The sequence below is a fragment of the Anas platyrhynchos genome, chromosome 1 (genome assembly GCF_047663525.1).
Source record: "Anas platyrhynchos isolate ZD024472 breed Pekin duck chromosome 1, IASCAAS_PekinDuck_T2T, whole genome shotgun sequence".
Classification (NCBI taxonomy): domain Eukaryota; kingdom Metazoa; phylum Chordata; class Aves; order Anseriformes; family Anatidae; genus Anas; species Anas platyrhynchos.
The window spans coordinates 55236615-55258751 of NC_092587.1; the positions used below are offsets into that span (position 1 = coordinate 55236615).

At 46.5% G+C, this 22137-nt stretch overlaps 1 protein-coding gene across 39 annotated transcripts in view; it reads left to right on the forward strand.

The window, feature by feature from the left end:
- RBFOX2 (RNA binding fox-1 homolog 2) overlaps nt 1-22137 on the forward strand; it is a 157508-nt gene that overhangs the window by 128488 nt on the left and 6883 nt on the right. For 12 of the 39 annotated variants that reach the window (XM_038172988.2, XM_038172985.2, XM_072038057.1 and 9 more), the window contains 8 exons: nt 774-866; nt 3621-3681; nt 6125-6178; nt 6340-6432; nt 7584-7716; nt 15862-15904; nt 20783-20871; nt 21836-21908. In XM_038172988.2, the coding sequence (XP_038028916.1) occupies nt 774-866; nt 3621-3681; nt 6125-6178; nt 6340-6432; nt 7584-7716; nt 15862-15904; nt 20783-20871; nt 21836-21908 (639 nt within the window). Of the gene's footprint in view, nt 1-773; nt 867-3620; nt 3682-6124; nt 6179-6339; nt 6433-7101; nt 7170-7583; nt 7717-10898; nt 10937-11347; nt 12192-13171; nt 13212-15861; nt 15911-20782; nt 20872-21835; nt 21909-22137 lie in introns of those variants that run through there. The other 27 variants (XM_072038113.1, XM_027450060.3, XM_038172981.2 and 24 more) reach the window with 22 other exon arrangements.

The following is a 22137-nucleotide window of genomic DNA, read 5'->3' on the forward strand; positions in this document are numbered from 1 at the left end:
CCTTGGGTGATGTTCATCTGGTGCTACCCAGAAGCCCTCCCCATGCGTTATTAGGGAGGTTACAGGTTTAGGAGTAGCCATGAACTGTTCCCTGAAGAGCTTGCAAGGGATGCTTTACAAACAGCCCTTCCTCCCAGCCGTTCTCCAAGGTAGGTAATTATTATTGTCTCCGTTTTACAGGTGGGAAAAGCAAGGTTCAGGCTTTGATTTGCCCAAAGCTTCGCAGGATTCCCGGTGCCGGGCCTGAACTCAGCTCAGCTCGCTGCTCTCTCTTGCAGCGGCTGCTCAAGAGGACCAAGTGCTGCTCAGTGCCGATGGCCTGTACCGTGGCCGGGGGGTTGGTGGGGTCGGCACCGCGTGCGTCTTCATGGTCAGGGAGAGAGAGGGCAGGAGCCCCGCGTGGGCCGAACCAGCTTGAAAAAGTAAAAAAAAAAAAAAAAAAAGAAAGAAAAAAAAAATTTTAAAAAAATTTGTCTCGAGTAACTTTGTACTTCTTTTTTGGTCTGGCCTCAATTGCTTTTATGTTTTCTTTTTTTTTTTTTTTTAATTACTCTTATTATTCTTATTATGATTACAGTTCCTTTATTTTATTGAATTTTGATTTCCTTCATTTACGAAACATGCATGAACCAACAATGTGACTCTAGGAGGTTATTGCTGAGTTGTGCTGATGTCGATTTCATACTGTGATATTTTTTCTCTATTTACCTAGAGATCAGTATTTCAATATATAACGATGTGCATGTTTTCCCCCCTTCTCCCGCTGCATGCAGGGATTCGGGTTCGTAACTTTCGAGAATAGTGCTGATGCAGACAGGGCCAGGGAGAAATTACACGGCACCGTGGTAGAGGGCCGTAAAATCGAGGTGCATGTCTTCAGTAATTCAATTTCTTCTTTATATTTATTCTTTTGATTTCTTTTTGTGTCTTGCCTCACTTATTTCACATTTGGATCCCAGTCTCGTGTGTGCGTGTGTGTTTGTGTCTGTGTCCTTCACCTCCCCGCACTGAAATGTATAAAAGTTTACCCCCCTTTACGAAATATTTTTATTGTTGTTTTGGGTATATTTTTTTTCTTTTCCGTTTCCTTTTATTGAGTTGTGTTTTTTGTTTTTCTTTTTTGTTTTTTGTTTTTCTTTTTTTCCCACCCACTCCAAATTTTTGCCCTTCTGCTGTCTTGATTTTTTCCTTTGCTTCAGTTTGCGAGGCTCCGATCTCCTGTTAGCAGGCCTGAACGACACTAACCGAAAGAGTACTGTCCGACTTCTAACTCTGTGTCCGCACAGAAAGCAGGGGGCCAGCCAGTCTCCTCTCTTTCCTCCGAGGCCAGTTCTCCTCCACGCAAGTGTGAGACGATGCCCGCGGCGGGCGGGGAGGGCGGCGGGGCAGAAGGGCTCCCGGTCACGGTGGGAGCCGGTCTTTAAACGTTTCTAGCTCTCGCTTTGGTCCTAAAGGGGTGGCGTTGGCCAGTTTGGTGTTCCACTGTGGTGAAGGCTAACTGGCCCTTCCCTCTCTCCCCTCTCTCTTGAAACAAACGAACAACAACAACAAAAAAAAAAGTGCAAATATTGATCGAATATGAAAATTACGGAAAAAAAAAAAGCCGCCGTTTTGAGTAAGATGTCTGCATATTTTGCTTTTTTTTTGTTTTCTTTTTTGTTTTTTTTCTTTTTATTTCCCTTTTCGATGGTTTAGGGTTTAGGGCCCTCCACTTGACTCACTCTTTCCATGGTAACTATACACAATGCTGGCGATGGTACGAGTTGGCGGTAAGTGAAACGAAAGCGCTAGAGAAGAAGCTTTTTTTTATTTTTTCTTTTTTAATTTTTCTTAAAATTACGAAAAAAAAAAAAGAACGAAATTAAATAAGAAAGAAAAAAATCCATCTGCCATCTCACATTAACACTACAAAATGTGATTTGACTTGTTGTCCCCACCCGCCTCCTTCCTCCCTCTCCCCCTTTTATTTTCAATGCTGTTGAGTAATGCCGCCTGGACTTTGGATGTACATATCGTTTTGTAGCAGTCTGAGCTGTTTGATTACTGACTTCATGGTGATTTCCCCTTGCACATCTTACTCAGAGTTACTGAACTCCAGTTTGGCTGGTTTTTATTAATGCACCCATTTCCTCCCCTCTCTCTCCTGCCCCTTCTTTCTGCCGCTCTCTTTCTGAGACCTGTTTGTAGCTGTTACCGCTCCTTTCCTTTCTTTCTTTCTCTCTCCCTCCCCTCCCCGTTTTTTTTTCTTTACTCGGTTAAATGCAGCTGTTGGTCTCTTTGCTGACTGGTGGTTTCTGATCGGTTCTGGCAATTTTTCCTTTAAGTGCTTGTGTTGCACTTTGCTGTAGCAGCTGATTTCAGGCACTCGCTCCATCTTAATGATTGTCTGTGAGACCCTATCTCCTCCCTCCTCCCTCCCCACCCCCGAATCAATTGTGTTTTTTTTTTTTTCTTTCTTTTATCTGTGTGTGTTTAACTGCATGCTCTCAGTCTCATCATTGTTGTTTCCCATTCTTTCTTTTTTAAATGTGTAATGTTTCTATCGTTTTGGGGCTGAAGCAAGAGTAAATGTAGTTCCAGATTCCCCACCCCGCGTACGCTCACCTTTCCATAAGCCTCAAGGGCCTAGAGCAGCTTTGATTTTTATAGTATTCTTTTTTTTTTCTTCTTAACCCTAGCCTGAGTTCCCATTTGGCATGTGCTTTGATAAATTATTGATGTTGGATAAAACTTCACCCTCCTTGCAAGAACTTTGAGGCTGTCTGACACGGGGCTGCAGTAACTTGGCTTCCGAACTGGTCCATCTTTTCTTTATCAGCACCATCTCTGTGGTAACACCCCACTTGCTTGAGCAATCAAACCGCTTGGAACGATGCAGAGCTCTGTAAAGAGGGTGGAGGGCACCATAAAACAACAACAACAACAACAGACTCAGCTCTTCCACTATGCATTTCTTCTCTTTGCTCCCAGAGATTTGTGTCTCGGGGGGGATAAAACAATTTGGAAAAAGATCTGAGAGTGATAGGGAGGAAATTGGTGAACGAGGACTGTCCAAACATTTTGGGGGCATTCCTAAAACCTCCTCAAACCTTGGCAGTTCCAATCTAAAGCTGATGGACTCCAGGTTTCCTGTCTAAGCAGTCAACCTGCATACGACCTGTGAGCCCCAGCCCAGCAGTGAGCTCAAGGAACAGGTCAGCTTGTGCAGCACCTGCTTCAGTTTCCCTGTCCTGGGCTGCAAATGTGGTCGCTGCCACTCGAACAGAGCCTAGACAGAAATCACCAAGGTTTTGCCCTTGAGATGGGTGAGCTGGGAATAACCGCAGGCGCCAAAGGGTGGCAGGGTGTCTGAGAATCTGCACGTTACTCTTGTTGGCCTTTTGTTTAATGCATAATTTTTAAATGCCATGTTTAGCTGTAATGGTTAAAAATTAAAATGGCAATTGTTAAAAGTAATTTAAAATAACTGCATTTTTGTAAAATTAGTTATTTAATTTTTTTTGCTCAGAGAAGTATAGTGTGTGTGTGTGTGTGTGTGAGATAGCTGAGAGTTTTCCATCATTTTCCCTAATGTCCTTTGCTTCCTTCCCTCTCCTCCCCTTCCCCTTTCTTGCTTTTAGGTTAACAATGCCACAGCGCGAGTGATGACCAACAAGAAGATGGTCACACCATACGCAAATGGTAAGAGAGACTGTTGGGACTGGTGATGTGCTGAAAGGTTGGAAGGAAGACAAAAGCTTCCTGGTGAAGGGAATGTTGTAGTGTTTCATCAGGACCTCCTCAAGGGAAGAAAAAACAAAACAAAAAGCCCCCACCAAAATCAAGAAACAACTCCCAAGCCCTAATGTACACCATTAGGGTTCAGTATAGCTAAGAGTTTATGGAGGATTACCATTTTTCAGGTGGAGAAGTTGGGGCAGAGAGGGGTAGTGACGTGCCCACTGTGACCAAGCTAGAAAAGGAGCCCAAGGTCTGATGTGTCACCTGCCACCGCCGCAAGGTGATGCTGCGCCAGTCTGCAGAGGGATGGCCGTCACCTAAATACCTAAATACAAATGGTTTATAATCCAAAGAGCTGGATATATCTCAGCTTAGGTTCTAGCAGTAAAAGTACAACTGTCCCCAAGCAGCTGGGAAAGCAGAGGCCTTGGACCGTTTGTGTGTTCACTTGTTGTTACAGGCCGTGTCTGGTATTCAGCCATTTTCCAGTGAACCTCAATAGAGAAAGACCAAGTTGTTTGGTTAATGAAGAATCCTGTTTCACTGGGATATCTAGGTTCTTCTGTCTGTGCAGTACTTCTATGGCATAGACGCATGTAGCATAAAAAAATCATTCTTCTGCTGACAGAACTGAATGCTGCTTTGATACACATTTTAAATTTGAGTCTTTGTCCTGAACCAGGCAGGAAAATTTCTTCTTGGCCTGAAAATGTTCCTGAACAGCTAGAGCAACGCAGGAAGCTAAGCATAGGTAGTTGCTGGTGCAAGAATTTGTTTTGATTCCACCTAAGACTCAGAAATCAGAAGATACAAATTTTATTTGTGGCTCTGCTGCTGACTTGTGTGGCTCTTGACAAATCATGTAATCGTTTTTTGGTTACAGAACTGGGGAATTAGGGATAGGGACAAAATAGGGATAGGGACAAGCAGAAAGACTGGGATTCTGAGTTTTAGTGTTTGAGCGAAGTTGGGAAATTCGGCAGTAAAAGGTAACACGGCCATATTACATTGTCTTGAAAGCAAGGACAGAAACGTGTACAAATTGGTGTCAACAAATGACTGGTGATACATGATAGCAGGCAGGAGTATTTTGCTTTATCAGCCAACAGTGTCTGCTTTAAAACTACGTAACGGCACTAGGTATTAGGCCAGGCCTAAGGCACACTGATAAGCAGTGGTACAATCGCTGCTAAATTGATGGTTTGATCCCAGTCCTGTCATTGCCACCATTGCATCAGTATTTTGCCACGGAGGTGGCAGTACAGGGCAGCATGCCCAGTCGTGTGGAGGAGCATGCTGCATCTCTCGGTGATGCTCTGCCAGCCTGTGAAGGGGTGGTGCTGATGGGCTGCAGCTCACAATGGTGTTCTTGTGGTTTCTGGGCTGGGTAGGGGTGGTAAAAGTGCAGCGAGTGTGTCAGGACTCCTAAATCAAGACAGAGAGGAAGGGGATGGATTTATTTCAGTAGAAATGCCTGTGTGATGGCTCGCTGAACAGATGAGGTCTCTCCGTCCCTCTCCATGCTCTGTGGAGGCCAGCCCAGATCAAGTTGTTAGCTTGACACCCATCTCCTCTCCCCAGAGAGAAAGGTGGGGGAGATAACAGGTCTCTAGATCTGACTGGGGAACGTATTTCTCCTCAGACCCCTTCTATAGTGGCAGGCCAGTGATGACCTGAAGGGTTCTCTCTTGGATATTTTGTGTTGGTGATTTTCAGTTCTTGCCAATTATCCAGATGATATTAAAACCGATTCTCTGGGAAGGCTTTCATCTGAAAAGATGAAGCACAAAGAAGGCAGGAAACGCTAAAATAACACGGAGAGGAACAAACGTGAGAGGAACAGAGTGAATTGCTTCTGTGCGATACAGTTGTGTAGTTCAGTTAGCGAGGAAATCTCAATCACCGGCGCTTTTTTAGGTCTCTAGCAAACAGGGCAGAACGGTGATTTGAGGATTTAAGGGTGTGAATTGACCTCCCTGGGACGAGAGGCTGGGCCGCTGGCTTTAGAGAGAGGCTTTGGCTCCACGGCGTTCCCCTGGGCGCGTGGAGGAGCTGACAGCAAGGGTCAGGCCGAGAATTTCAGGGTCGCACGGTGCTCGTGGCAAACATGCTTATAAGGTAGTTGGCATTCCCTCAACGGCGTGCTTGCCCTGCTGAGGATCAGCTGACGTTTGGCTGTTCCCTCCAGCACAGCGACCCGTCCCTAGAACCTGACATTAGAAAAAGGCAGTTGGCCTCCATCTACACCAAGGGGGATTGAGGTGAAGCCGAAATTGGGAAAGAGCTGCTGCTGCTGCATGTGAAGCTGCTGGGGAGCATGCAAGAGACTGTCCCCCGTCCCCACGCTGCCTGCTCCTTCTCTTGGTGTAGATTTTGGCATTCACTGCAGTCTTTGTTGTTGCAGGTTGGAAGTTGAGTCCTGTGGTTGGAGCGGTGTACGGCCCTGAGTTATATGCAGGTAGAGCTTAAGTAGACACTTCCACTTCTGCCATTTAACTGCAGTGGTGTTTGTTTATGTTCTCAATTTGCTGTTTCTTTATAACCTTTTTTACGTTCTTTTTTTTTTTTCTTTTTTTCTTTTTTTTTTTTTTTTTTTTATTCTTTCTAAAATTAAATTAGCGTCCAGCTTTCAAGCAGATGTCTCGCTGGGCAATGACGCCGCAGTGCCCCTGTCAGGAAGGGGGGGTATTAACACTTACATTCCTTTAATCAGTAAGTAGCCCCCATTGGCCCCCTGTATTGTTGCTGTGCTTGAGTTAACTATGACCTGTTTCCCTTCTCTCCAGTCTGTATAATATATACTTGAAAGGATGGGTCTCGCTGGGAAGGAGTTTACCTCTAGCCCAAGCCTATACCGTGCAGTGGCCGTAACTTGTTCATCCGCAGTGTGTTTCTGTGCTGGTGAATGGGGCTCTGAGCGATGAGGAGGCTGCAGAACAAGGGGAGGGTGTGTGCGAGGAATAGGCCATTCCCTTGATTTCCCCCCCTTCCCCCCCCACCCCCCCAACCCCGGCCCCTTGGAAATGAAAGAAACCCAAGGGACAAATCCCTACAAAGTACATATTATACACGCTGTTAAACCACCAGCCTGCAGGGCCCCCGGTGGCATGCACCTGGGCGCGCGCTGGGTTGGGTTCGTGCCTGGCGACTCGCTCCCTTCTGGGCATCTGCTCCTTACAGTATTTGCAGATGCCTCGAGGGCTTTCCATCGTTTCCTCGTGAGCCAGTTCACGCCAGCGTTAAAGAGTAATGAAGCAGGCCCCGCTAGGCGTGGGGCCGGGTCCTGGTCACGCTTTTTTTTTAAGTGAAGAGGGGCTCTCGGAAAGCTGGCACTTGATGGGAAGTTTCTGCTGCTGTTATATGGGCTATCTTGTCTTTCAGGCTTTAAAATGAACATACAGAGGATTGGGTGGCAAAGAGTGGGAGGGGAAAGGAGGGAAGAGACTGATGTAAGTTGATTGACTTTAAGGGCCTCTTGACAAATTATTTTAAAGAGCCTCTGCAGTTTTGGAAGAGCCGCCTGCTGTATTGATAGTAACTCTCTGCGCTTCTCGGACTCTAACCAGACTGCATGGCGGTGTCAGAAGGGGGGGATTTGTACCCTGTTTGTGGTGGGCAAGGCATGCCGAAGCATTAACCTCTTGCATGCCAAACCTCTCTGCAACCCCTCTTCCCCTGAAGGCCATGGTGTAGCAGGACGTATGTATCCGATGCTTGCTGGGATAGAAGCATGCCCCTCTGCAGGATTGATGCAAAACGTCCCACCGCTGTGGAGCTATTGTGTCACCTTGTTTGAAGCAGGCGGTTGTTCCCTGGGCAGGAGCTCGGATCCTTTTCACCCTCCACCTTGTCTGTCTTTCCAGTTCCAGGCTTCCCCTATCCAACTGCAGCCACCACAGCAGCCGCGTTTCGGGGAGCCCACCTGAGGGGCCGAGGAAGGACGGTTTATGGGGCAGTCCGGGCAGTACCTCCCACAGCCATCCCTGCCTACCCAGGGTAAGCACTGGTCACAAGAGCAGAGTGCTCTGCACAACCGTGTCAAATAGCTAATTGGCTAACAAAAACCTAACGAAAATTGTCTGGATGGTGAGAGGCGGGATATTGCAAGTGCAAGAGCGTTCTGCACACAACGGCACCCAACGGGGGCAAATCTAAATTTTGCCTGAAACAATTCTCAGTTCTTGCAGCAGCCTAAAGTGCTGATGTACTCCTTCTCATAATTCCTCAATTCGTCTGCCTGGTATTTGTCATCCATTGGCCCAATACATGGTAGTGCTACTGAGAAGGATGCAAAGAGAGGTGTAAGATTTCTGAAAAGTTCATACTCTCTGCCCTCCCTTTGTGGTTTTCTTACCCAGGAATGAGGAATATTATCCATTACCTTCATGCCTCACCATCTGACAGTAGGATACAGAAGAGCCAGTTACCCACAATGGATTTGCTTTCTTTGTTGGAGACAGTTTAAAAAGGTTTAAAACAAAGATTAATCAAGTCCATTAATTTGAAGTTGGGAGTGTTTGGGTTACAGGGAGAATGAAAGTGCAGCATTCTTCTAACTGTTGTATGAAGCGGTGGTGAATGCGTGGCCTCAGCACACTTCTCTGCCCTCTGACTTTTTGCTAGTAATGCAGTGGAATAGGTTCTGTTACAAAAGAGTATTCTGCTCTTCAGAGTACAGGGAACCAGGTTTGTACGTGGGTTTTGTTTGGGGATTTTTGTTTGTTTAAGTGTGATGGAGTGACAAATACATTGGCAAATCCCTTCCTTTTTCTTTTTTTTTTTCTTTATTTTTTTTTGATTTTGATGATTTATTCATATTGCCTGTCTCTGGAATTTTGTTTGCCATGTTTTCCAGGCAAGTTTCTCAGAAAGAGTAGGAGTAGGGACGAATCCTCCAACAGGGAAAAATGGATTGACCCTTTTATTTCCCCCCCTTAGACTATCCCCAAAAGGGAAGAAAATAAATGACAAATCTTTTAATAAAAAGAGAGGAGGAAGCCACACAGGATGTAAGGATCTGGCCTGATGGATGCCGGATAAGCTTGCAATGCCTTCTGTAGCAGATGAAGCAGGGAGAGCTTCTGCAGCCCTTTCTTGTTAGAGTCCAGTTGATATTTAAAGTGAAGCTGAAGGAAGCAAGCTGCAGCGGTCACGTATCTGTCTAGCTTTGCTCTCAGACAAATCTGGCAATGTTTGTATTTAATTCACCCAGAGACTTAAAATGAAACCTCCTGGCTGAGCACACAGGCCTTCAGAACGGAGCGGTTCTTCTGGACTTGTAGATCCACCTCTCTGTACCGCTGCTCTTAGTTCATATCGTACGTCCTCTAACCATAGCCTCTGACCTGCAGCTTGTCTGTCTGTTGCTCTAAAAATGACCCAGCCCTGTTTGATTGGGAAACGCTCCACGGTGAAACAGAGAAGCAAAGCTGAGTGCTGCCGTCTAGGAGGATACGCAGCGCTTGCACCGGGGAGGGGGGGCACGTGCTTCACTCGGGGCATAGCAGCTAGATCATGCCTAGGAGAGGCTGTCAGCAGGGCTGCACCGGGAGGGACTCGAGCCCTGTCTTTGATTTAAACCCAGCCTGAGTCCCCTGTAAAGGGTTTATTTCTGTTTGGAATATAGGCCAGGATCCAATGGTTGTCCCTTCCAAATACTGTCTCATGACTCTATTTACTTAGATTCTGTTGGGTTTGTCTGATGCTGCTGACCGATTTCATGTCTTCATGGGCAGTGTGCTATCCAGTAAATACTTGCGGGACAGCAGTAAACAAATTGCCTTCAGAAATGGCCCAGAGCTGCCCCTCATCCCAACCGCTGGGATGCAATTAACTAATTCTGGTGTTCATTGTCATCAGTCGGAGTCTCTACGTGCTGTTTTGTAGATGGAATTTGATTCCTTAGGGAATGATGCAAATTGTGCTATTCAGCTCTGTGTCGCAGTAACCTGTAGGACAGCCACAGCTCTGTGTGGGCACTGCTGACCTCCCCTGAGTCAGGGCAGTCACACATTCCTGACACCTTACCCTGCATCAGTTGCTTTCTTCCTGGCCAGTGGGAAGCTGACACCGTAAGATCTGTCAGCAGCACATGAATGATCGAGGTTTAGAGTCTTGTGGAAGAAGACAGTAAAGTAAGCTGCAGGTGAACTCAAACCTGGTAGAAGGAGCTGATTTTCACAAAACTTTAAAAATATGTTTTAATACTTCAATACATTTTAAAACTTAACAGTACCCCTGAATGTGTGAGCTTAGCAGAATTCAAAAAATACAGAATGTAGAATAATAAAAGCTGGTTGGAATTGCCATGCTGGATCAGACCTGAGGGCTGTTCAGGTTAGTGGATAATATTTGACAGCATCTGCAGTGCTAGATGCTCCAGAGGAAGGTGCAAGAAATGGTATCATTCTTAATACACACTTTTTTCAGGATCTAAAGCAAAGATTTACTAATACATATGTAAAAGGTACGTACGGCTATGTACGGACATGGATGTTTATCCAGGGAAGGTTATTCATACGGTAGAAAGCAATTGCTCAGACCATTTAGATAGTCACCCAAGCCTGACCTCAGAACACAAAATGCACCCTTCAGTGTATAACTGAGGCAGCATTCAGTACTAGGATGGAGGCTTTATAACTTCTAGTCTACAGCGTGACTAAAGCCAGTGCAGGAATATTGCCCTGATCTGCAGTGGCTGTGCTTTCTAAACGAAAGCTGACAAATTGCACTTCAGACCAAAGGCTGTAAGAATTAAATTAAAACCTTAAAAAAAAAAAGCCTACTGTAAAATTCTCCCAACTAAGTAAGCTCAATCAATTTTATTTCTCAAACTGTAGGTTAGGCATTGGCTTGTTCATGTTCATTAGGTGCATCTATGAAGAGCAGGCTTGTTAGAGTAAAGTGTCATTTAGTCTAGGAGTGTAAATGTGTAGAAGATTCTCTGACTGAAAGAAGTAGATAAAAGTCAGACTAGACATAAGGCAGTAGTGATTTTTGTGTTTTTTTGTTTGTTTGTTTGTTCTTTTGTTTTGCTTTGTTTGGTTGGTTTTGGTTCCTTTTACAATACAGTCGAATGTTGGTACAGCTCGATTAATGATATGATGGCTGCTTTACAAAATCAGCATATGCCTGGTTCTTGTGGATGTCTTTTAGCTCATCTATTGGGCTTTTCACAGATGCCACTGAGATTCGATGGGGCTGCTTTACGCTTCTGGTCAGTCTACGTAACCAGAATGGTCTCTGTGGTTCTCAAGCGAAGCTTCTGCCAACGTTACGAATCACAAATGTGGATGTTTTAGCATGTAAAGAAACCTTGCTGAATTTCAGCGCTGGCAGTTGGTATCAGTTAGGTCCCAACTGAAGGAGAGAGGATGCATGTGTGCCTGGTTGCTTGAACTTAGGAAGCCTTCCTCTTACATGTTACTAGTGTTCCTTGCAGTTTTCTCTGGAGAGCTGATGCTAGCATCTCTTGCTGACAGGATTCTAAGTTACACGAACAGTGGCCTGATCCAATGTGGTAATGCTTTTATTAATCCAACTGGTTGTGTTTGGAATAACTGTTAAAACTGCTAACCTGTTCATAAACCAAGTCACTTCCTCTGTCATGCATTTGCCTTTCCTGCAGGAGCAGGTGGAGTATCACTGCTAAAACACTCCAGATCCTAGATAGAGAACCCAGCAATGTAAGTCACTGCCCCAGGAGCCAAATTCTTTGTTATGTGGTTGTCAAAATTTAGCTTCGACAAACATGATCTCATGGCCTGCTTCTCCCTGCTGAAGTGGCTCCCCTCTTCCTCTAACAAGGGTCTCTATCTACATATCTGCTCCCAGCGCTCTCGGAGACAACAATAGCTCTGTCCATTGGGAATGGAGTGTACTTTTCCTGGGGAAGACAGCGAGACTGAATTATTCAAGCAGTAGCTAACTCTGCAACAGATTTATTTTTATTTACTTATTTATTTATTTTTTTAGTAATAGCATGCAGAATTTTGGCAAGATACGCTGGGCTTTTTTTTTGTGCGTGCGTGCCTTACAATAGGTGGGTGTCTGAGGGTGGCAGGCTCTTGGCAGCATTTCACATTCCATCTGATGAGTAAAAAAAAAAAAATAATGAAAAGAAAAGCTAGCACTCCATGCCTTCTTTTTTCCTTAATGCTTCTGGTTGGTAAGTCATGCACATTAGGTCCACGAATATCGCAGATGGCGGGGCTGATGCTTTTTAAAGCCTTGAGTGAGTTTGTGCGGAGCTGTTCAGAGGACAAAGCAAGAGGAAATCCCTCAGTACCAAGGACACGCTTGAACGCACACGGGTGGGGGGCGTACCCTGTCTTCCTTCCTCATCCTTCCCCAACCCCTGTCCCCAAGGCAAGCTGCGTAGTCCTATGCCAGCAAACGCTCTGGTAAGGGTGGCTCTCTGGGCTCTGGTTTATCGATTTTGCTGCTTGAAGTTCTGAGAGAAAGAAAACAAACAAACAAACAAACAAATGGCTTAAACCAGAAAAGGCACCATCCCATGGAAACCCTCCCAGTCGCTCCTCTCTGCTCTGGAAAATGCCGTGACTTAGCAGGGACTCCCACTGCACCTTCCAATTCTCGGACCTTGGACCAGTCACCTAACCTTTTTGGCTCATTATCTCTGCTTGTGAAAGCAATGCATTGTGGGTATTTTTGGTTTTTTCTTTTCAATTACATTTCTCTGTGTTTACTTTGATCAGAATTGATTGACTTGTTTTCCGGAGGTGTTGCATCGGTTCTTTAAGATGCTGAATAATAATACTTTGCATGCTTGTGTGATCAGCCGAATCTTATCGCATGTCTAATGTGCAGGGTAAAAAAGCAGGTGATGTATGGATGTCAGAAACAAAGCCAAGCAGCCCCGTGGAGCTCAAACAAACAATCGTACCCAACTCTCTGAAACGTGCTTCCGACATAGGTGATTCTGGCCCCTGTGGGATGCCTTCTGAGGGGCTTCTCGATTTCCAAGCCCACTTCACGAAGCCCATGTCTCCATGTGTGTAGGGGGTAACTTAAAACAATTCCAGGAGAAAAAAAAAAAAACAAAAACAAAATACAAAACAACAACAACAAAAAAAGAGTGGAGGTTTCTAAACCCTTGTTTCTCTTCTTCAGGACATCAGATCTTTTCGAGTCTATTTTTATTGTACAACATGGTTGTTCCCCTCCCTCTCTCCTTCGCATACTGTCTCCCCCTCTGCCCGCCCCTTCCCCTTTGCATGCCATGGAAGATGACTTGGAGCCGTCTAGCGTGCGTGCGCACACACATTCTCTTGCTGATTTTGCTCCTGCCAAAAGCCCAGGTTGTGGATTCATACATCACCTGCCTGTGTAAAACGCATGTGCATGCTGCCGTCCTCAATAACCGGAATGTGTTTTCTGTTCTTTTGTTTTTTGTTTTTTGTTTTTTTGTTTTTGTGTGGATTTTCTGCAGTGTGGTTTACCAGGACGGATTTTACGGTGCTGACCTCTATGTAAGTACACACACCGGAGCCTTCTCATCCCCAACCCCTGACAAGCCAGCCTTTTTTTTTTTTTTTTTTTTTTGGTTTGTTTGGTTTGGTTTGGTTTGGTTTGTTTTTTTTTTTAAATATCATTTACTTTAATTTTCTTCTTCCTTGTGGATATATATATTTATATATTTAGGAATGCAAGCATGCTTCTCTGTCACTGCGCTTGCCCCTGGGTGCAAGACCTAAGCCTTTGGGTTTCCTGATCATTGCCAGGGTCAGTTTACTGGGTGTCCTCTCCCCCACATGCACACTGCTACTAATCAACCTGAGAGATGATTAGCGAATTAAAATTTCTCTCAACACTTCTCTCGTTTACATAATTCGGATATAAAAATAACAGGACTGGTTTAGCCTCAGACCTTCCCTTTCCTTCTCCCCCTCCACCCTCCCCTTTCTCTCCCCTCTTGGGGCCCTTTCAGGTTTGATTTGTGCAGCCCACACGAAACAGTGCAAGCTGTATGTTTAAAAACGTTCCTGTGCCACTGGGATGTGGAGACTATCCCTTTGGGGAAGGCACTGGGACTGATTAAAAATGGAGACCGAGATGCTAGAGTGAAAACTGACATCTCATTTTGCTAGTCAAAATGGTACCTAAATAGGCTAGATTCTCTTTACAATTCCCTGAAGAGGTGAAGTACAAATACATGGAGATGTTCGGTTAGAGAAGTCAGCAGCCTCCTCCTGTTTGGGAATTAGCTCTGATACCCCAGGAGGCGTTGTCTGTCATTGCCTTTGTCCTACCCAGCCAGTCGGTGTTGCAGATCTCCAGGGCATCTGTATACAAAGCTGGGTTGTGGCCGTCGTGGGTCGAGGGACTCTGGCCAGTAAGAAAAGCGGTTTCCTCTCCGATGGAGAGCTGTTGCAGAGCAGCTGGGATAGGAGCGTGCCCTTCATAGCCAAAATATTCAGGTCCACTACTGCCATCACAACCTGTGGCCTCGTCCGGCTCTGGCAAAGCTCCCAAAGTTAGAGGTAATAGCTCTCTGGAGCTGGGGATGCTTTGTATAGGTAGTGGCATGGTTGTCAGCATGGATTTCACGTCCCTGCTCCTTTGAAGTTGCTGCTCCTGACGTTTATGAAGAGGACCCTGAGGGGTTAGACTGAAGATAATGGATGGAATTAGCTTTTGGATTTTCTTGGCTTATATGGAGGGTCAGGTCTTATAAAGGCACTTTGCCCATCATAGTTTACAGCAGTCAGAAGCTGTACTCTCTACACGTAGACGTTTTGGGTGCATTTCTTCATTCTTACGTATGCCAGTGTGTGCACATCCCTCAAAATTTGATCTGCGTAATCAAGTGTTCCTGTATTAAATGCTGTCAAGGGCTACACGAGAGTTCTGGGTTCTCCCATCTCACTCCTAGAACGCTAGCTCGACAGACCACTGAGTTTTCTACAGCAGGCAAGCAAATGAGCAAGACCTTCTGCCTAGTGCCTCTTCCCTCAGAGCATGGTATATAAAAGGTTGTCATGTTGAAATGGAAAACTGGCTGGGGTTACTCCCTGTTCCTTCTCAGAAAGCTCCTTCAGAGCTTCCATTGCTGATGGGGAGGAGATGCTTATCTAGCGTGTTGTAAAGACAGGGACTTCAGCAGTGAAGAAGCCCCATAATCCACCAGAAAACTTGGTGCTGCCGTGTGGTAGCATCACGTAACGCAGAGCCGAGCCTCCAAGGCAGGTTAAAACTGCGTGGTGACCTTCTGGCGACTTTGCTTCCAGTGGTTTAGGTCTCACTGTGAGAAAGCAGGACGGCAGGACAGGGTGCTCATCCAGGGAGGTGGTGCTGTGTTTTCCTGTGTTGTTGCTGCCCTCCAACAGAGCTCAGAAAAAAAAAAAAAAAAAAAAAAATTATAATCCTGATGTGAAGTTACCCTTCCAAGCGATTTGCTCATTGGCACACGTAGAAGGAGTGCAGCATCCCCGTGCCCCACTGATGTGCAGTGCTGATCCCCGCAGTGCTTACGTCCATCTGGTTGGACGTGTGGAAGGGAAGGCAGAGGGCTCTTCTGTTAGGTTTAGCCCTTCCTGGCTGGTTTAGGGGGAAAATTAAACTGAGGTTCCCTTAGGGCTTCAGGGTGGAAATGACCCTGAGCTAGGAAGGAGTAGTTAGCGGTAGGGAAGACGAAGGGGACGTGTCCCGAGTTTGGGCTGCTTTTTCTGCATAAGTACTACGCACCGATTTCTCGTTTTCCTCCTCCTCCTCTTCCTCACTCCTTTTTTCTGTCCTGGGGCAACCATCCTGCTAGCCGCGCCTTCTCTGAAGAAGGCATTCCACCTCTTGTTGGATGCATCCCACTCTGGCAGGACACCTGAATCCATAAAACAACCAGCCCCAGGCCGCAGAGGGCATCATTTCGGATCCTAAGAAGGGTTCTCATTCCTCTACAATGGGGTCAATCTGGGGCTGGGGGGGGGAAGAAAAAAACAACCAAAAAAACAAACAAAACAAAACAAAACAAACCACCTGTGTGAAGACCACTCCTGCCTGTGAAAAGCGTGCTTGCATCCGCCGGAAAGAAAAGGCTGGTGAGCCCCGCCGCGGGCTGTTTGTATGATTGTTTCTTTCCACAGCTGTGTTTTTTTGAACTGCTCTTCCTGTGTTCTGTTATAGAATAGTCTTACAGGAACCAATCATTAGCGCTAAAATACCTCAGGTAGGAGTGCCAGTGTGACCTGCCAACCGATCAGATTGTGGATTGCAGTGGAAAAAACTGAATTATACTAACCATTCCAGCACCACATTGGAGATGGGAACAGAGGCTTTTTTAGGGCAGCGCAGACTCCCGTGTGAGCCAAGCCCCCGCCGTAGCAGGGCGGCGTGTGTCCAGATTTCACACCGAGTGGCATTTCATTCGAAAACTCTATATACGTAAATTCAACGGAAGGGTTAACAAGGTCATGCTTGTCCCATTACCATGTAGAAGCACCTGCTGCAATGGACGCTGTTGTCCTGTCACCTCTTTTAATTCATTCATGCTCATTCCTGGTGCACGTATGCCACCCCTTCTAATCCAAAAATACTGGAAACGGTTCTGGCCCTCTCTGCTTCTTAACTTCTGCTCTAGGGCACTGTAGGGGTGGAGAAGGCACACTCAGAAGGCACGACAAATTAAAAGATCCCCAAACCGGGCTCTCCGTCTAAACTGGCAGGTGGCCAAATGTGTCCAACTGGTACCATGAGTTGCACATTGCTCCGAGGGCATGGGAATGCTCGTGGCATCGAGGAAAGGTTGCCAGCAACACGCTTTGTGCACCTGCCTGAGGCAGCAAGGGAAGAAGAAAAGGGAGGCTTATGCTTATAGGATACACCGACAGAGTAAGCTGTAGGTTTGGATTTCCTCACGTTCCCATTGCGTTGTCAGATAATACGGACACAAAGAGTAGAAGAGAAGATGGGACTTATTTTGTGCTGAACTGCACAGCCTTTACATGCTCATTTGTTTGCGTTAACACGTTCAGTAATTGGAATGCTGCTCTAAATTGGGATTGCAGCTTCCGATATAGCTTGTTTTCCCAGGTTTGTTTCCCTGAAATAACGCATTATTGAGAATGCTATCAGCTAATGTTAAAGAAGGGATTAAAAAAAATGTTTTCTTGCTTCACTGATGAGCCGAGGATGATAATATCACAGAAGAGTCATTTGAAATTTGGGCTGTTGTGAACACCTGAGCAAATCTGGTTGTTTGCCAATTGAGATCTATAGGCTCGGGCTCTCTACACGTTCTCATGGGAAAAGGGGTTCAGCACAGCCCCAGCCACACTGGCAGGATAACAAGAGAAGGAGAACTTAAATTAGGATACGCAGCACTTAGAGTTGGTTCACCTCTCTCACCTGCTCCCCACACAATCCAAAAGACTGTACCAGAAGGAGGCCGTCTTGTTTGAGACAGTCCTTTTGGTTGTCGACTGGCCCAGTAAAAATGCATAAGGCTGTTTTTAAACTGTCCCCATTGACAGAAATGTCTCTGAGCTAACGTCTTCGCAAGAAGCTCAGACACATCCATCTCCTTTGAGACAAGGCTAAAGATTTTAGACTGAGCCTAGACGGGTGAACCTGTCCCTGTGGGATGGCTTCACTTAAATAGATGGAGTGGGGAGGTTGCGCAGCTGTCCTGGGTTTCTTGCACAATGCCACTCAATGGTGTCTTCTGCTGCAGTCTGGAGGAGCGTGGTGCAGCTAGCCAAGGGCCTTTTAAAAATTATTTCTTCTGTTATTGGGAAACACAATATGTTTGGTGAGGATGCTCTACTCTGATACAGTTCATACTTAACGAGAGTACCTGGAGTGAGTGGCAGCAGAAATCACCAGGGGCGGTAGGACCTTGTAGCTGAGGTGACAGATGAGCTTTGCCTACCAGTTAGTTTTGTGTGAGCAGGGAGGGCAGGAGAAAGCACCTGGGGCGTTGGGCAAGCTGAGTAGGGCTGGAGATGCATTGAGGGAAGTCCACCTGGGTCCCGGGTGAAGGAGAACAGGAGCATCAGCTGGGTGAGGTGACCTGCACAGCCTGGCGAAAGTGTTGGTGGACTCAGGAGGAGTGCTCGAGGCAGCTGCCCTCCTCCGGCCTTCCCCCTGTTTCGGTGGACCTGCTGGTCACGCTAAACACATTTCCCGTCTCCGAAATCCCCCAGCTGTCCGCACTCATTGCTCCTGTGACAGGAACGTACCATGGCCATTATAATCCCCATTTTTGGTTTTATTTGGAGTACACACGAGTAGGCTTTGCGGGCCGCTTAGAGCCGAGCGGCCCTGCCCGGGAGTGTGTACCCCTACCCCCTGACATTTTTTTTAAATTAACAGTAGCTTCAATTTTGCATCAGTGCATGGTTAAAAAAGCAATACACATGTCAGCTATTTCTTAACTTCATTTCTCCAATGAATTATTTCTCCTGTTTTTTGTTTTTTATTTATTTTTTCTGTTTTTCTTTTTTTTCTTTTTCTTTTTTTTCCTTTGTTGTGCAGTCGACTTGAAGAAATGTTAACATCCCGCTCTAAATCTCTCAGTGGAGTCTCTGTTCCCTTCTCTGATATAACAGATGGGTTATTGCTTGTTATAATTATTAACATCGTGGTGTGGGACAGGGCTAGGGTGGGAGCCATTCCGGGGGGGGGGGTTGGCGAGGGCGGGAGGCTGCGGGGAGTCGTCGAGGTTGGAATGTTAACTCCAGTGGTGACTGACTGTTTCCGTAATAGCAGGTTGTTGTGGCTGCACGCTCTAGTACTTGAGGCTGTGTACTTCACTGAGCTTGTGGTAGAGCCTAGGGCGAACTGCTGTCCCAAGAGAATGCTGGGATGGATAGAAACTAGCCAATATGAGTCTGAACGTGGTGACTTTGCTGGTTGTTCTAGCTCCAGATGTCAGCATGCTTAGTTTTTAATTTTGATTAATAAATGTTACGCCATCCCTCCCCCTCTTCCCACACCTGATTCCAACCCTTTTCTTTTTTTTCTTTTTCTTTTTTTTTTTTTCCTTTTTTCTTTTGTTTTGGTTTTGTTTTCCTTTACAAGAGACGTGAGTTAAACGAGAATTACATGATAACCCTTTTCTGGTCTCAAACTGCATCTCGCTGCCATGTGTAGGGCCTGTGCCAGTCACGTTTTGGAACGGCTTTGGATGTGAAATGTGGCTGGTAGGTGGGAAGGAGGGTGGGAATTATGGGGGGGCTGCAGCAGCCTGCCCTGCCGAAGGACAGCACCAAGGGAAAACGTCTTCCACGCCGTGCCCAAGTGACAGGCCACACCAAGAGTTCAGGAAGGTCACGAGCTTAAGGAAACGCCACAAGCTCCTAATTTGGTGAGGTCGGTGAAGGTTTCATTTGGATTGCCCCCTTGTTCCCCTTGTCTCTGTCATCTTTTGGAGGCGGAGGTAGTGGTGGCACAGCGATAGCGTGCCAGAAAGAAGCCAAAACCTCCACAGAACATCAATCTGAAGGGCAGGGATTGAAACCACTAGGTAAGGGGGACAAAACCATGACACAACGTTCCTTTCAAGCAATGTGATGATGTTTCACAGGTGATTATTTGCCTTACTGTTAACTAGGAGATTAAAAGCTCTGCAAGTCCCTCTCCTCCAGAGTAAGAAACCGTCCCCAGGTATGTTTGGGGTAGCGTATAAACCATCATGGGGTTTGCAGTCCCACAAGGGCAACCAAAATGAAGTTAAAATCATGACTTCTATTTTAAAGGCTGTCTAGACCCAAACAGCACTGCTGAGCCAAGACAAAGTCTGCCCTGCAGTGGAGCTGATCTTGTCCTCTTAGTTACATACAGCCATAAGATTTATAGGGGAAAAAGCGGTGGAGATATTTTGAGCTGATTCTGGAGGTAAAGAGCATAAGCCTGCCTTCTGGTCCTTCCGACTCTTGAAATGTCACTTAAAAGGGAAAAAAAAAAAAGCCAGAAGCAATCTGGAGTTTTCTGATGTTATTTATGGCTCATTGTGTTTCTGGCAAATCAAAGCCACGCTTCATTTACCATTGCTCCCCCATAGAGTTTACAGAAACGTGCTCAGAAGCATACAGTCAGGAAAGATCTAACCTGGGCTTCAGAGCCCTGTCGTGCCTGCCATGCAGCCTTAGCTCCCGGTCTGAGAGGTGGCAGGCATCCGTCCCTCGTTACTGCGAGGTGCACGGAGCCGTGGGGCTGAGCCTGGGCTTCCTCTGTTGGTGGGAATTCTGGTAGGACACTTGCAAGCCTTCCTCTGGGCCAGGATTTATGTTTTGCCAGCTCAGCTGTAACTACATATTTAGGATCTACCTCTTCCCGGTGCAAGCATTTTAAAGAGCTTTACTACAGATGTGTAACGGAGGTGTAAATGCAGCAGCAGTACGGTCTGTTCAGACGTAATTTCCCCCAACCTGTTTCTTTCTTACTCTGAGGGAGAGGAGAATGCTCCGGTTGGTATCTGTGTCAATTTGCTTGTTGGCAGCCCTTTAGACCACCAGAGATTGACTTCTGACCTTCTTTTACTGATTGCTTTTTGGCTTCTCTGGCTATTGATGCTTTTATGCATCTGAACCAAAAGAAATTCTAGCCTTTGGGGTCTCCCAGGCTTAGAAAAGAGACAAAGGAGAAAAAAAGCAGGAGCTCCTCTGAATGATGCCCTTTCTAAAATACATGCTTCACAGAAAGTGCCCACCTCTGATTTCCCCAGCGTAAGAGGAAGGGGACATAGAAATTGCATTGCATACAGTATTTCAGCTCTCTTCTGATTTTCCGTTCCTCCGTGCCAAATTTAGTTTCCTACAGGGATATCACCATGCCCAGGCTCACTTCAGTTTATTCCTTCTGCTAAACTGGGAAATGGAAGAGCCTCCTTAGTCCTTCTGAGCAAGGGGAGATAGGAGTTAATGGGCGATGCTTGTGCTAGATAAGACATGGGAGCTGATGCAGTTTGAAACACTTCCTCTCCTTGTGATGTGTGTGATTCCTTTTTTTTTTCTTTCTTTTTTTTATTTTTTTCAATTTTTTATTTTTTTTTGGCTCTGCGTGGGTGGACAGGTATCTGTAAAGTCAGTTCTCTTCTCTCCTGCAGGGTGGATACGCAGCCTACAGATATGCACAGCCTGCTACTGCAACAGCAGCCACGGCCGCTGCAGCCGCTGCAGCAGCTTACAGCGATGGGTATGTAAGGGGGAGGCATCCCCGGGGGCTGGCTTGCTGTGCTTGGAGGTTCGAGGAGCATTGATCCATTACAGTACTTCTACTCTCCCCGTTTCTGTGTCTTACTTGCACTCGCACGTGCACACTTGCATGCACAACCCAACGTGAAAGATCTGAGTGCACGACTTGTCCCTCTCTGCTCCTGGGGCACTGTTGCCCTCCGGTGTGCGTGGGCTGGCACAAATCCTGGCCTCTTCCTTTATCCTGGTGGTTCTCTGGGCGCAGGAGGCAGTGTGCTTACGGCCTCAGAGTTTAGAGACCTGGTTTGCATCGCTGGCTCCTTGCTCTGTGACTCTGAGCAGGTCGTTCCATCGCTGGGTGCATTTCTCTCCCCATCCATGAAGTAAGAAGGGTTCAGCTCGTCCAGTACTCTCGGGCGCTTTAACACGTGGTCCTGTGTAAATGCAGAGGGTTATCAGCATCAGTGCTTGCCTTAAGATTTGTCATCTCCCGTGCAGTAAGGCTGTGTTTTAATCTTTAATCTGCGCATGTCAGAGCATTTAAAGTTCATGCTCCCTCCTCATGCTGGAGAACCCTTTGCTGCTCTCCACTTAGCAGCTGCTACCGTGCCAGTAGCACTAGCACCAGCAGCCGCCCTCCTCCCAAATTGCATCGCTCGAGGTAAGGGATGCACTAACCGTCTCGTCAAGGCGCTGACCTCTTTCCTACAGGTTGAGCTCACGGCTTCTGCCACCTTCCTCCTCGCAGGCCGGTCCCTGCCCATCTCATACGGTGCATGGCAGCATGCCCATCGGCTCTCTGCGGAGAGGGGCCACCTGTGTGCATGTGTGTGCATGTCTGCATACATGTGTGTAGAAGGGCATGCTGCTTCCTCCATCGCCCGTGGTCAGAAGGCTGTTTCTCTGCCCCTCCAAAGTGACTTTTTTTTTTTTTTTTCTCTCTCATGTTTTCTCCCTCTCTTCAGTTATGGCAGGGTGTACACAGCAGATCCTTACCATGCCCTTGCCCCTGCCGCTAGCTACGGAGTTGGAGCTGTGGTAAGTGAGGTTTTCTTCCTTGTGCTGTTTCTCATTCCTAGCACGGGCATCAGCTGCTCACGGTGTGTGTCAGGGACCGAAACTCTATCCAGAAATACCTGTGCACTGAGGGAGGAGGTCCTTAGCTGCGGTGCTGGCTCCCCATTCTGCATTCCTGTGTCTGTCTGTGTGCTCTAGGAAAGGAGCCAGGTTATAGGAGACCAGATACCACTTAGTCCTGTACAAAGGA